General features: G+C 45.8%; 1 protein-coding gene across 7 annotated transcripts in view; it reads left to right on the forward strand.

Annotated features, from left to right (window-relative positions):
* ANKS3 (ankyrin repeat and sterile alpha motif domain containing 3) overlaps positions 1 to 15,890 on the forward strand; it is a 30,104-nt gene that overhangs the window by 2,979 nt on the left and 11,235 nt on the right. For 5 of the 7 annotated variants that reach the window (XM_040635374.1, XM_040635375.1, XM_040635378.1 and 2 more), the window contains exons 3-6: positions 2,432 to 2,630; positions 2,829 to 2,950; positions 4,056 to 4,137; positions 13,891 to 14,026. In XM_040635374.1, the coding sequence (XP_040491308.1) occupies positions 2,432 to 2,630; positions 2,829 to 2,950; positions 4,056 to 4,137; positions 13,891 to 14,026 (539 nt within the window). Of the gene's footprint in view, positions 1 to 2,431; positions 2,631 to 2,754; positions 2,951 to 4,055; positions 4,138 to 13,890; positions 14,027 to 15,890 lie in introns of those variants that run through there. The other 2 variants (XM_040635379.1, XM_008696849.2) reach the window with 2 other exon arrangements.

Below are 15,890 nucleotides of genomic sequence, written 5' to 3' on the forward strand. Positions count from 1 at the left end.
CAGTTGTCAGTAATGATTTATGCTGGGCACTAATAAGGAAGTCAGTTTGTACTGCTCGGAAGAAAGAAAGGGCTTAAACTTTTTTCACAGGCTTATGAAACATTTCAGGCTTTCTTTAGAGTCATTTTATGGTTTTTATGAATTGCAGAAATGTTCAGACAAAACAAAAATAAAGTTAGAAAGTGATGTCCTGTGGCCTTCTTTCCCCAGAAGGTTCATTTTTATCTCTTTTGCTTTCCTGTCCCTTCTAGCTTTTGCCATAGAGGAGTAGGAGGTGGGGTTTATCTTCCTCTCTGGGGATTTCCACCTGCAGTCTTACACATATGTTAATGTAGTTTTTGGAAAAGAACCCATCTCCTCTCCTCCACCCCCTTACCTGCCTACCTCCTTGTTTCAGTTTTTCATTGATAACTTGGAGAAACGACCTGTGTCCATACCCATATGTGGCTTTTTCAGTTCCTGGGGAGCCAAAGCAAAGCCTCGTTTAAGCCCCAGGTTTCTGGTTCTCAAGTCATAGCCTTCGCTTATGAATATCTGGCTAGTTGAGTACAGGTGCAGCCCTGTGGTAGGGGACAGTGTTTGTACTCCTGTACCAGGTGGCCTTAGGAATGTGCAGCTGGGTACACAGGCAGCACATTCTCTCATAGGGTCACCGAGACCCCAGTTACAACTCTGCTCCTTTGGCATTCTTGGACTTTTACGCCTTTGGGTGTGCTGTTTAAATGCACAGTCCCGAATGGCTCCACAGGGAAGAGGGGAAGTGTTTGTACTCTGATTGGGATTGTGGCCCTAGCTGACACCAAAGCTCGCCCACAGTAAGCATAGACCGGGGGCCTGAGCCGAGGGGAGGCCTCCGAAGGGAGGATTGGGCCAGACTAGACATGTCAGAGCATCAGAGATGCTCTACCAGGGGCGAAGCTCTTCTCCCCATGGAACTGAGCGTTCATCCCTCAGTGAAGGTCGTGTGGCCAGGACGAGCTAGTCTCTGTGTGCTCTCCCAGCCAGTGGCTGCCACTGTATTCCTGGGATCAGGACCTTCTGGAATGGCTGCATGGCAGCCTAGAGTCAACAGAAGATGCTAGTGAATGGAAAATAATTGTCTGGTGTAGCTTCCGGTGTGCGTACCTCTGAGAGGCACAGACTGGGGATTGATTGTCAGTCGTCTCCACTGGAAGCAGGGATTGTGCCAGAGGAAAGGCTGTGGGGCATCAACTTTTCTGGGTATCCTTTGTGTGGATGTCATTTCCATGCCCCAGCCCCAGATTCTGGGCTGGGAAGCCCATGGTTTTTTTCCTGTGGGAAACACTTTTTCCAGAATTTTGATGGGAATCAATAACAAAGATTCTCTGGTCAATGATTATTATTTTTTTATTTTTAAAAAGATTTTATTTATTTATTTGACAGAGAGAAAGGGAGTACAAGCAGGCAGAGCAGCAGATAGAGGGAGAAGCAGTCTCCCCGCCGAGCAGGGAGTCCAGTGTGGGGCTCAATGCCAGTACTCTGGGAGCATGACCCGAGTCGAAGGCAGATGCCCAACCGACTGAGCCACCTAGGCACCCCGGTCAATGATTTTTTTTTTTTAAATTTTAAATTTAAATTTTAATTTTATTTTAAAGATTTTATTTATTTGACAGAGAGAGAGAGAGAGAACACAAGCAGGGGAGTAGGAGAGGGAGAAGCAGGCTTCCCGCCGAGCAGGGAGCCCTAGGTGGGGCTTGATCCCAGCACCCTGGGATCATGACTTGAGCAGAAGGCAGACGCTTAACAACTGAGCCACCCAGGGGCCCCTGGTTAATGATTTTTAAAGAATGTTTCTATAGGTTGAGGTGACAAGGGAGAGATGTTGTCCATTTTCTGAGTCCCTTCCCCTTCCCACCCAGCCCCACACTAGCAGATTCTGGTCTGTTGGTAGAAGGCAGTCAAGTCTCCAGGTCACAGTTCCTTGACTCTGGCATTCCTGATGTCCGAGACAGATCATTCTCCTTTGGGGACCTGTGCATGTAGGATGGTTAGCCACGTCCGTGGCCTCCACCCCCTAGATGCCAGTAGCTTTTCCTTCCCCAGTTGTGACAACCAGTAATGTCTTCAGACTTTGCCAAATGTCTCTGGGGGCACAAAATCACCCCTGGTGGGAACCATCTGTGTAGCTGGGGTAGGAAAGAAGAGCTGCTGGCCTTGGGGTAGGAGGAGGGGCCGATGAGAACGTGCAGTCAGAGGAAGACAGCTCTGAGGACTGTGCAGCGGCAGCCGTACGGGAAACTTCATGGTTTCCCCGCCTGCCTCCCTTCCCCCATGACGTCCAGGGTGGCAGATGACTTCTGCTTCCTGGCTTATTTCGGGCTCTTCCTCTTGGCCCGGCCTTGTTGAGAGCTTTGGTAAAGCTCACATGTGAGGTGGCTGGACGTGTCTGGCATATCTTGCGTTTGTTTAGGAGGGAGTTAGATTTGAATAAGAAGAATGGTGGCGGCTGGACCCCACTGATGTATGCCTCCTACATCGGACATGATACCATTGTGCACCTGCTGCTCGAGGCGGGGGTGAGCGTGAACGTGCCGACCCCAGAAGGGCAGACTCCGCTGATGCTGGCTTCCAGCTGTGGCAACGAGAGCATCGCCTACTTTCTTCTCCAGGTGAGCGACGAGGGGACTCAGGCCCAGAAACACGAGGGGCTCCTGGCTGCTCTGGCGGAGACGTGAGCCACTGTAGACTGTGGCATATTTGCGTGTGCTCGTGTAATCACTTCGATTCTTGCAGCATGACAGCCTGGAGCGCACCCGCCCCACACAGAGGAGCTGAGACTGTAACGAGCATTCTGTGTTCTCTTGAAGCAAGGTGCCGAGCTGGAAATGAAAGACATTCACGGCTGGACTGCCCTCTTCCACTGCACCAGCGCTGGACACCAACAGATGGTCAAGTTCCTTTTGGACAGTGGAGCGAATGCCAACGTGAGGTGATTACCAGGCCTTTAGTGGTCGCTCTGACTCTGGGGAGGGCAGCTGGGGAGGCAGCCACGAGCCAGCATGCAGGGTAGCCCCTGCCTTGGGCAGAGGGGACAGGCTTGCCCAGGCGTGGGAAGCTTGGGGATAGTCCCAGCTTTTTCCTGCATCTGGCAGGGGACACTGGGTGCAGCACTTCCAGGGCTCTGAGCCTCATTTTCTTCATCTGAAAACGGGACAGCAATAGCTGTGTGATGGAGTTGCTGGGGGAATTACGTGTTCTGTCATACACCAGGGGCCTGGCATAGTGAATGGCACTGGATTGATGTGCATTAAATGCTGTTTCCTTTTTCCTTCTTGTCTTTTGTCTAAATCGGGCGAGGTGATGAAGTCATGAGTTTTATAAGCACGCCCCCGGCTGACGTCATCCCCTGTAAGGTGCACCATAGTTTCACATGCCACTGATTAAAATGCCACTTGCCTATTGATTTTAAGATAAATTCTGATTTCAGAGATATTAAAATGTGAAAGTGGTGTGCTTAGAATGGGTGCAACCCAGGATTTAGCTTGGTTCCTGTCTTCTAGACCAGCCTGAGAGAAGTGAGGGTCGGGAGGCATCTGTAGACTGCGCTGAGTGAATTGGAACCAAGCACAGAAATAAGCAGCAGATACTAGGCAAAGTAAGGACAAGGTAGATGATTAGTCCTGGAGCTTTTGGGAGGGTTCCTGGAGGATGCTGAGCTCAAAGATCAGACCTGGATAGGCGGACGGGAGACACTGGCTTTCTGTGGGCAGCAAAAGGCAACAGCTGCTTTTCGCTCGTAATTAAAACGGAGATTTAAGAGAAGGCTGGTGGAAGCAGCTTAGAGAGAGTGAAGATCGGGAGACAGATTGCCTTTAGGAAGAAAGACCAGAGCTGGTGGTAGAACCAGAAGAATTGTTGAGGCTCGTGTGTTGATATGAAGTTTTCTCATGTCTCCCCTGTTCGTTCTGGCGAGAGGGAGACCTCGACGCTTAGGGTTGGGTGACAGGCCAGCTTGGGTTTGTTGGCTGCGGGAAAGCTTCTGTCTGGCTGAACTGCTCTCTGCTAATCATCTGGCCACGGCCGCTGTCTTGCAGGGAGCCGGTGTACGGATTTACGCCTTTGATGGAAGCAGCTGCCGCTGGCCATGAAATAATTGTGCAGTATTTTCTCAATCATGTAAGTGACCCTGTTTTTTAGCTTACAGTTTAGTCACAGCAGGTGAGGAGTACTATCCCTGAAGTATGAGCTATAACAGAATTTTCTGTTGCACAGAAAATAGCTATTCTTTGTTTATTTACCACATTTTCATTGTATCTACTGAATCAAAGTGTTGAGTTGCGCTCAGGGTTACGGTGATGAGTAAAAATAGACACCTATCCTGTAATAATTTTGAAAAAGCTGTATTTGTGAAATATGGAAAATATATTTTATAAAGTAGATAACACTTATCCCATTACTTAAAAACTTCTTATAGAGTAAGAATGCTAAGACCTTTCTCCGTTTTCAGCCACCTCCTGTTCCTCCCCAAGATGCCCCCTTGGTTAGATAAAGAGACCGCCTAGGACTTCTCTGCTTAGGGAGGTCTGTCTCTAGACAGGTGCACACACACCGCTTTTTGTTTTGAACAGAGTGGGATTCTACTGTGTGTTTATAGCTTTTAGAAGATCACTTAATATGCCATAGACATTTTTTCCTTATATGGTATCCCATGTATAATGTGAGCCATAAATAGTTTAGTCAGTTCCTTACTCGTCGAAATTGAGGTTTCCAACATTTTACAGTTATAAACAGTGCTGCAGGGACCGTCTCCTTCTGGGAGCTTCCGTCTGCATGCAGGTATGCTGTATTTCTGTAGAAGGGATTCCTGGTGTGCACATGTGACATTTAATAGAGCCTAATAAAGACAGAAATGGGCAAAGGATCTGAATAGACGTTTCTCCAACAATAATTTATAGATGGCCAATAAGCACATGAAAAAATGCTTCACATTATTAGTCATCTGGGAAGTGCAAATCAAAACTGCTAGGATGTCTGTAATATAAAAAAACAGTAAGAGTCAGTGACGCTGTGGAGAAGTTGGAACCTCACACACTGCGGGGGGGTGTACAGTGATGCCCCCTCTTTGGAAAACAGTCTGGCGGTTCCTCAGACAGTTAAACATAAAGCTCCTGTGTAACCCAGCCGTTCTCCTGGGTGTATACCCAAGGGAATGAAAATATGTCTACACAAAAACTTACAAATGTCCATAGCAGAGTTATTCCCGGTAGCCAAAAGAAGGAAAACCACATGTCCCTCAGCTGATAGATGGCTAAGTAAAGTGGGGTCTCTCCACACAATGGAATATTACTCAGCCATAAAAAGGAATGACGTTCTGACACCTACAACGTGGATGAACCTTGAAAATACTGCACTCAGGTGGAAGCCAGACACAAAGGACCACGTATCGTATGGTTCTATCTATCTATTTTTAAAAAAGATTTTATTTTATTTCTTTGTCAGAGAGAGAAAGAGTGCACACAAGCAGGGGGAGCGGGAGAGGGAGAAGCAGACTCCCCACTGAGCAAGGAGCCTGATGCGGGACTTGATCCCAGGACGCTGGGATCATGACCTGAGCCGAAGGCAGGCGCTTAACCAACTGAGCCACCCAGGTGCCCCATGTATGATTCTTTTTATACAAAGTATCCTGACTAAGCAAATCTGTAGAGATAGAAAGCAGATTAATAGTGGCCTAGGGCCTAGCGATGATGAGAGATGGAAATATTGGGGAGAGGATGGTGGTTAAGGGGTAATAGGATTTCTTTTTAGGGTGAGGACAATGTTCTGAAATTGATTATGGTGATGGTTGCATACCAGTGAATTATACACTGTGAGTGGGTGAATTGCATGTTATGTGAATTATATCTTAATAAATTCATTATGGGGCACCTGGGTGGCTCAGTTGGTTGAGCGACTGCCTTCGGCTCAGGTCATGATCATGGAGTCCCAGGATCGAGTTGCACATCGGGCTCCCTGCTCAGCAGGGAATCTGCTTCTCCCTTCTGACCCTCCCCACTCTCGTGCTCTTTCTCTCTCTAATAAATAAAATCTTAGAAAAAAAATAAAGTCATTAAAAAGTGCAGTGGGGTTGAAATAGTAAGTCCTACCAGAGTCCCACTGGAAAGGTGGTCTCTTTTGCCTTCCCCCCAGTACTATGTGAAGGTGCCCACGTTTTCATGTCTTCAGCAAGCTCTGAAAGTTACTCGTCTTACATTTTTGCCAGTGTGGTAGGACAAGAGGCATCGGTTTTGGTTTATACTTACTAGTGATATGGAACATTTAAAAATGTATTTATTGGCCATTTGTATTTATTTTACAATTTGTTTCTTTTTGGGGGGTCCAATTTATTGGATAGTTTAGCATAATAAAATGTGGGTTTTTTTGGTTTAAGATTTTATTTATTTATTTGACAGAGAGACAGCCAGCGAGAGAGGGAACACAAGCAAGGGGAGTGGGAGAGGAAGAAGCAGGCTCCCAGCAGAGGAGCCTGATGCGGGGCTCGATCCCATAACGCCAGGATCACGCCCTGAGCCGAAGGCAGACGCTCAACGACTGAGCCACCCAGGCGCCCAAGCATAATAAAACGTTAACATGCTATCTTTCTTTGAAAAAAGAATTTGGGGGTGCGTGGGTGGCTCAGTCAGTTAAGTATCCGACTCCTGGTTTCTCAGGGTTGTGAGGCTGAGCCTGGCATTATACTCAGCGCGGAGCCTGCTTGAGATTCTCTCTCCCTCCCCCTCCATCCCTCCCCCCATCCTGTGCTCACACTCTCTCTCAATAAAATAAATAAATAAATGTGCCAGCTCTTAGACTTTAAGAAAAGAAAAGCAAAGAAAAGAAAGATAAAGGAATTGGGAACAGTACCCTTATGTGGAAAGCTAGACATGAGACTGAGGGGGTACAGGAGCCCGCCTGCTCCCTTTGCCTCAGTCTCCCAGTCTCTCCCCACGGCTGCTCCTCAGCTTGCTTTCCCTCCCTGCCTGCCTGCCTTCCTTCCAGCTGTCTCTCCGGGAGATTGTTCTGTATTAGTGTATGTTAATCTCTCTCTGTTTCTCGTGGCGGCACAGCACTCCCTTGTAGGGATGAATCAGAGATTTGTTTAACAGTGGTCTACAGATGGAAGTAAGTCGTTGCCAGCCACCGGCTGTCACACACAGTACTGTGGAGCCCCTCTGCACATTCGTGTGACCACATCTGTCCAGTTCGGTACTGAAGGTAGAATTTTGCATGGAATGTGAGTACGGTCTTAACATAGGGGTTGCCCACTTGCCGTCTCAAGAGCAAATTGTACCAACTTACACNTCCACAGCAGCAAGAATATGAATCTTAAATTTGAAGTACTTTCCACATACAGAAAAGTACAGAGGATAATACTAATACAACCCACGACCCCAAAGTGACCCCTAAATAGATGTTGATCTGCAGTTTTCCTGCCCCTCATTTTATCCTTTCGCCATGCGCTGTGTGTCCTTAAGGAAGGCACAGGTGGTTTTATATGTTTTAAAGATTTATGTAAATGATATGTCAGACTGCATGTGTCCTTCAGCAGCGTGCTGGCGCGTGTTCACTCATTTTGACAGCTCTGTGTGTATTGATGCAGGAGTATTTACACTGATGCATTTCTCTTTTAGTGGACATTTCAGTTTTGTCTACTTTGCTGTTCCTGACAGGGCTGCAGTTCCCATTTTTTCCCTGTCTTCTCGAGCATGTGGGAAGGGATTTTAACGAAATCAGGATGTATTCTTCAAAGTAGACTTTCTGGTGTGTAGGGTGGGTGAATCTTCACTAGAGAATATTAACTTACCTTCCTCCATAGTCATCCTGATTGATATTCTGATAGTATTTTACAGCTCTCTTCTCCCACACCCTCAGTAACACTTGGTACCTGCTATCAGATGAGCTGTCTCCTGTTGATTTTTGCCTTTCCCTGATTTCTGGTGAGGTTGAGCATCTTTTCATATATTTATCAGCTATTTGGGCTTCTTTGCTGCAAATAATTATTCTTTGAAGTAATTCCACTGACACGAACTAGGCACCCTTAAGACCTAGCACAGGGTCAAGAATAGATGCATAAGAGCTCAAACCTGTAAAAAGCATAACCTCGGCTTCTCAGTTTAGAATTTTATGTATTTATTTAGTGATTTAAAAATTTTTTATTTAAATTCAATTAGCCAACATATAGTACATCATTAGTTTTGGATGTACTGTTCAGTAATTTATCAGTTGAGTATAATACCCAGTGCTCATCACATCACGTGCCCTATTGTATTTTTTGTTTTTAAGATTTGTTTAAGAGAGAGAGCATGGGTGGGAGGGGCAGAGGGAGAGAGAGAATCTCAAGTAGACTTCTCAGAGCACAGAGCCCAGTGTGGGGCTCGATCTCATGACCCTGAGCTCATGACCTGAGCCGAAATCAAGAGTCAGACACTTAACTGACTGAGCCCCCTAGGTGCCCCTAGAATTTGATTTTAAATAAGGTAGAACTAGAAGTCATAAGAGACATTCACATAATTTTTTAAGTGGAAAACATATTGGAAAATCAGAGATTTTAGATAATTTATCTACCATGAAGATTATGCCCTCACTTGGTACCTTTATTCCCCAGCTGGGAATGAGATTTTGTGTTGTGGGCAACTTGTATTGAGGGGAAACAAATTATATTGGATTTCTTTTGGGAAATTTTTTAAATTAAATAAAATTTTTTAAAGTTTTTGTTTTAAAGATTTTATTTATTCATTTGAGAGAGAGAGCACAAGCAGGGGGAGAGGCTAAGGCAGAGGGAGAAGCAGGCTCCCCGCTGAGCAGGGAGCCCAATGCGGGACTCGACCCCAGGACCCTGAGATCATGACCTGAGCCAAAGGCAGACACTTAACCGACTGAGCCACCCAGGCGCCCCAAATTTTAAAATTCTGAAATGATTCCAGACTTAAAGAAATGTCAAAATAATACAAAGAATTTGCGTACCTTCACTAGATTGCCAAGATATTAACATTTCATCTCTGTATATTAGTCTCTCTTTATATATATATATTGTCTTCTTGGGACCATTGGATAGTAAGTTGCTAACATAATGTAATGCCCTTTTCCTCCTAAATACTTTATTTAGTATGTATTTCCTGAAAAGTTTTACCTTCATGATCACATACAGTGATCATATTCAGAAAATCAACTATGAGATCTGGCCCCAGCACTGATCAGGAATAGAAGGTGTTGGTCAGTTTGCCATGATTGCTTTGGGGTGTGGGGCAGGTGTGCGGGGCTGGCGGGCATGGCTGGGAGCATGTGGCTGATGGGCCACGTCCTTCCGTTGCTATGGGGGCTGTGTGGCTAGCCCTGCACGGGTTCTCTGCTCCTCATTTCCTGCAGATTTCCTCCTCCTCTGTCAGGGTTAGACCTGAGGGAGCTAGAGGGCCAGGGCTGCCGGTCTCCCGCTGGCCCTCCAGAGCCAGGCCCCATTCCTGGAGACGGGGAGCTGCAGGAGGCTGGGCTCCCTGTGCTCTGCAAGGGCAGGAGAGGGCTGCACCCCATTCCCTTCCTCTTGGCGGGGTCAGGCCCTGGCAGCAACATGGAAGCAGGATGATCTGGGCGTGATGAGGCCTCCTTGGGGAGAGCTGAGCTGATGGCCTGGTCTCCATGTGACAGGTGTGCCCACCATCCTCTTGGGCCACTGTCTCCAAAGCTTTGATCATGCTTTCCTGTCAGAATGAGTTTTGATCATGTACGTCTCTAGGAATATGTTACATACATTATAAAATTGGAAGAAAACCCTCCAAAATGTAAAAGATAAACAGAAATTCTAGTATTTTCTTCCCTAACCTCAGGGACCTTGTTCTTCTGTTTCTTCCTCATTTACTCACTAGGGAATATTCTGCTTTTTTCTTCTTTACCTATGATCTGTACAGGTAAAGATTTTTTTTTTACCTGTAATCTGAGGTTGAAGACTTCTGGGCTTAAAAACGTGATAGTTAAAATCCTGCAGTAAAGATGGTGTTGTTTATTCTGCTTGAAACCTTTGGGTTCTTTCTATCAAACTGAAACTAGAAATTCTCCCCCACCTCCACCCAGTTTTACCAAGATGTAATGGACAGACCCGCTGTAAAAGTTGCGGGTAAGCGGCGCACTGATGTCACTCACGTGTGTCGTGAAGTGATGAGCACAGTACGTCTGGTGAGTGTCCATCGTCTCATGCAGACGCAGACACAGGTACCGATTGCTTCCTTGTGATGAGAACTCGGGATTTACTCTCCGAACAACTTGCGTGTTTATCATATGGCCGTGCTCACTGCGGTCACAGTGTTGTATCTTACAAATGGAAGTTTGTGCCTTTTGAGTGCCTTCAGTTTCTGCTTGCAGACCTGTCTAGAAATGATCTTTGAAGGATGAAGGTTTCAGAGCTGATTTCTAACCAGAGCTCTTGAAAGTGGGAGATTAGAGAAAGTAAGCTCAGTCAGGGTCTTGTAAAGATGTAGTTTTTTCCTACCAGAGGACGTGTGATTATCACCTTCTGTACTAGGCTCAACCAAGACTGTCAGTTGATCATAGGTTTTCGAAGAGTGCATAAGTAAATATTTATTACACTCTGATACATATCTGCTCTAGAAGGATTAGAAAGTACAGTGAAGCAAAAAGAAAGCCAGAACTGCTCATAATCCTATCACCCAGGGACAGCCCATGTTAACACCTTGTCGAGCATCCTCCTGGTTTTTTAACAGATATTTTAAGTCCGAGTGGAGTCCCATTATACAGAATGTTTTGTATCATCCTGTGCACCCCCATCCCTGTTAATACATCCACTTGGATGGACCTGTCGTACACATGGGGGAGTGGCATTCCACTTTCTAGTTGTGTTCCCTCTTATTTCATTAATTCCTGATTTTAGGTTCTTCCTGGTTCTCATGGCACTGAGTGCTGCTGGGAAAATCCTAAATGTTAGTGTAGGTCTTTAATTATTTCTTAAGGTTAAATCCCTGGAAGTGGAATTGCTGGGTCAAGGGGTGTGTGCACGTTTGCTGTTTGCTGGTTTGCGATCCAGAGCACTGAGCTCCGGGGGTCCCGCCCTCAGACCCCAGACTGCTTGTTTGAAGCTTTTAAAATGGAAAGTTTGTCTTTTCCACTTTCAAAGTAAGTGTGCTCATGGTAGTAAATTTAGAGAATACAGAAGATTAGGAAGATGGGGAAAATCCCCCTATCCTACTGCTTAGAAATATTAACAGTTTGGACACACTTTCTTCCAGTGTTGTACACATTTTTGTTTTGTTTTGCTGCTGTTGTAATGTAGGTACAGTTTTGTATCGTGGTCCTTTTTTTTTTTATCTTTTATTTTTAAAATACTTTTTCTAGTCTTCTTGAGATACAATTGACATGTAACATTGTATAAGTTTTAAGGTGCACCACAGATGATTTGAATTTAGTATACATTGTGAAATGAATACCATAGCAGGTTTAGTCAACATCCATCACCTCTCAGAGATACATATTTCCTTTTTTAAAGAGCTTTTTATTTTAAAGAGCTTTTTAAACAATGATTTCATAACTTCCTTGTGCCTTCCGTGAACCTGTAAAAGTATATAAACAAGTAAGCTCTGAAAAATATGCTCTTAACTTCTCTTAAATCCTCAGTGATCGTGATATTGCGGGGAAATGCTCCTGTAACCTGTGCTAAATGTGTACGGGCCATCTCATTTTATCGTGCTTCACTTTATCGCATTTCACAGATACCGCGTTTTTTACCGATGGAAGGTTTGTGGAGACCTTGCTTAAGCAAGTTTATGGGTCATTTTTCCAACAGCATTCACTCACTTTGTGTCTCTGGGTCACATTTTGGTAATTGTTGCAATAGTTCAAACTTTTTCATTACTATCTTTTTTTTTTTTTTTTTAAGATTTTATTTGAGAGAAAGGGCAGACAGAGAGAGCACATGAGCAGGGGGAGGGGCAGAGGCAGAGGGAGAGACAGAAGCAGACTCCCTGCCTAGCAGAGAGCCCAGCGCAGCTCGATCTGAGGGATCCCAGGACGACTGGGGTCACCACCTGAGCCAGGGCACACGCGCAACCCACTGAGCCACGCAGGCGCCCTTATTGTCTTATTTGTGATGGTGATCTGTGATCAGTGATTATGACTTGTTGAAAAGTCAGATAGCATTTTTTAGCAATAAAGTTTATCTTTTTTAAGTAAGGTCTGTGCTGAACAGGGGGCTTGAACTCATGACCGAGTTCATGCTGTACTGACTGAGCCAGCTGGGCGCCCCAATAAAGTATTTAATTTCTTTAAGGTATATACATTGTGTTTCTAGACATAATGCTGTGGCACACTTAATAGACTACAGTATAGTATAAATATAACTTTTATATGCACTGGGAAACCAAAAAAACTTCATTTGATCTGTTTTATTGCGATACTCACTTCATTGCAGGGGCGCGGGGGCGGTCTGGAGCTGAACCTGGGGTGTCTGAGGCCCGTACAATGTATGTTGTTCTCATGATTTAAAAAACATAGGAAAGTAATATAACCTACAGGCTTAAAAAAAAAAGTCAAACAATAAAATTTACAGGATAATTAATCAAAAATTTAGAAATAAGCATTAAAAAACCTCTAAGTTTTCTTACACTGCTTCCTCCCCCCAGTGTTAACAGCGGTGAATAGATTTCTCCGTAAATGGAATCCAGCTACATAAACGGGTCCATCTCCTTGTGCAGCCTGTTTTTAAATGTTAGCAAAATACCACACACTTATTCCCGCATCAGTACGGAGAAACCTGCCTCGTTTTTTCTGACGCAGAGCTTGATGGCACTGATGCGCCTTGACTGACATAACCATCCACACATTAATGGGTGTGTGAGTTTCCTGTGGCTGCTTTTAACAATTTACCATAAAGTTGGTGGGCTTAAAACACAGAAATTTATTTTCTCACAGTCCTGGACGCCAGAAGGCCAGAACCAAGGCATCAGTGGGGCCACACTCCCTCCAGAGGCTTTGGGAGGAAAACTCGGTTTGGCTTTGAATTCCCATTGGCTCCTGGTGTTTCTTGGCTTGTAGATTCGTCACCCCAGTCTCTGCCTCTGTCTTCCTGTGCTGTTTCCCCCATGTGTCTGCGTCGTCTTCTCTTCCTCATAAGGACAATTTGTACCTTATATGTCACAAAGACGTATCGTGGTCCTTTCCAAAACTTGGTTATACCAATTATTTTTAAGTACCAGATTTATGGCAATAACATGGCTGACTCCACCCCCCTTCACAAGGTCTCCAGGTTTTCGTTATTGCAGATATGTTCTACCCAACACCTGTGTTATAAAAGCTTTCTCTGTTCTTTGGGGTTACTTCCTTAGGAGAGAGAGAAGTGGGATTACTGTGCGGAAGACTCTAAGTACATTTTAGGGCTTTGGATAAAAATGACCAGACTCTTCTTCAGAAGGCTGGTGGTCTCGTGGTGGTTACGATTTTTAAAGGCTGCTTCTCTGGTGCATCTGTTGTCTCCAGTTTTCTCTCATGGAGAGAAGTGAAGCGAGGCGGGGCTGCCCAGGTGCGAAGGGTGAAGGCTGGGCTCTGGCCCCAGTGGCCTGCAACGTGCCAGCAACGTGCCCTTCCCCACCTGGAGCCCCTGACCGCCACTCCCTTAATGATCGGCTGCGGGGCGGGGGCGGAGAGCTTTTGCCGAGCTGCTGCCGAGGTCCTCCCCGGGGCCCCCCACCTTGCCCTAAAGGACAGTGACGGCCCTCACAGGCCTTCCCCTCTTTTTCGCGCAGATGCGGGGCTGCAGAGGGCCCGGGGCACAGACCTTTGCTGCGCTCTGAGAAGCCCGTGCGCTTCTTAGCTGGGGTCTGGAGCCGCATCTAGGGAATGAGAGTGCTTTCCCGGGGAGGTTCCTAGCTTGCGAACTTTCATGAACTTTCACAGGGAGTCAGAATGGACACGAGAGACCACAGTGGAGCCACAGCCCGGATGCTGGCCAAGCAGTATGGACACATGAAGATCGTGGGGTTGATAGACGCTCACTCGCCTTCTCTGCCCAAGAACCTGTATCGGAGCCCAGGTACCTGCTTCTGCACCGCCGTGTTCTCCATGGAGTTCTGCTGGGAGAGGACAACACCCCTGCCGGCTCCCACCTGCCCCTCGGAGTTTTGGCTCCCACAGCCTTGCCAGGAGGCTCCGCCGTGCAGTCGAGGTTGAGCGCGCTGGTCTGACAGGAGAGAGACCCGTTAGTGTGCAGTGGGCCCAGCCAGGCCGATGGTGTGCCTGGGCTGCCGGCGGTGCCCATGGAGGGGCAGGCGGGCGGGCAGCCTCCGAACGGGACTGCTTACAGCTCTTGTTTCTTGACTGCTTGTGGTGCTCATTGCCATACGAAGTATTTTAATTTTATACAGTCAGATTCATCAGTCTTTTATTGCTTGTAGACCTGGCAGCATAGAAGATCTTTCCATGTTTCCTGGTCGTACAAGAATTTGTCCATTTTCTTCTGGTACTTACATGGTTTCATTTTTTATGTTTAGTTCTCTGATCCATTTGTACTTTACTGTCATGCATGGCGTGAGGTGTGGTGTTCTCAGATGGCTTCCCCATTGTCCTGGCTTCATTAAATTATTTAACAGTCCATCTTTGACCTAGTCATCTGTGAGGCTGTCTTTGTCATGTATTCTGAATTTCCGTCTGTGCCCCGGTCTGTTTCTGGACTTGCTCTTCTGTTCCCTGGCTCTGTCTGTCCGCACACCAGACCCACACCCTCGTCGGCTTGCAGACGCTCTTTGTAGTACGTCGGACTGTCTCTGGTCGGCCAGCCCCCCTGCAGCTTTCCCTCTTCAGGGTTCCCCACTACTGCTCGTGTATTTCTCTGTGTAAACCTGAACATATCTTGTCCAGCTGCGTAGAAACAGCGTTACTGAGACTGTGGCAGATTGAGAAATCAGCTACCCGTTCATGCTTTGAGTCGTCCTCTGTAACAAGGGACGTCTTTTGTTCAAGTGTCCTCCTGTGTCTACAGGAGGGTTTAAAATTTTTCCTCCTAGACATTGTGCATAGAACTTATTTTTTCTTCCTAAGTGTCTGACTTTGTTGCTGTTGTAAATGGGGTTTCACTGCCTTCACGTCCTCTGACTGCTTATTGTCTGTATGAAGGCTGTTGGCGTCTGCTTGCCAGTTTATAATCTGCTGCTCTACTGAATTCTTTCATTGCTTGAATTTATTGATTTTCCAGGGTTTTCCAGGTATGCTACCATACAGTCTGCCCATAGAGATAGATTTACTGCTCCTTTCTGATTTGTGTACTTCTAATTTCTTTCATTTAGTTGCATTGGCTAGTACTTCTCATAAGCCATTGAGTGTGTTGGGGACAGTGGTCATTCACCCGGTCCTGACCTTGGCAGAAAATGCCACCTTAGGTGAGATGCTGGCTTGAAGGGTAAGGTGTGCATGTTAAGAATGTATCTGGCATTTTCTATATTCCTGAGTGTTTTTTACAGGAATAAGTGTAGAATTTTGTCAAAGGCTTTTTCAGCATCTGTGGAGACAATTGTTAATTTTCTCCTTAGATCTAATATATTAGTGAATTTTCTAATAGTGAAACAACTTTACATCATTAGTATAAATGCCACGTGGTGTATTATTTTCTTAATGTGATGTTGGATTCTGTTTGCCAGTATTTTACTTAGTGTTTCCGGATGGCTGTTCATTTGTCAATGATCCTGGTCTGTGATTCTGTTTTATTGGGTGTAGACATCAATATACATCATACAGAGAATTTGAGTTTTCCTTCCTTTTTTGTGCTCTGGAACAATTTATGCAGCATGGATGCCCTGTGGTTTTTGAAGGTTTGGCAGGATTCTCCTGTGAGACCATCTGGACCTGGTCTTTCTTTGTGGTAAGTTTTCCTGTTTCTTCTGTAGAAATTGGTCCACTTAAGC

This window comes from Ursus maritimus, unplaced genomic scaffold (assembly GCF_017311325.1).
Source record: "Ursus maritimus isolate PB19 unplaced genomic scaffold, ASM1731132v1 scaffold_2, whole genome shotgun sequence".
Lineage (NCBI taxonomy): Eukaryota > Metazoa > Chordata > Mammalia > Carnivora > Ursidae > Ursus > Ursus maritimus.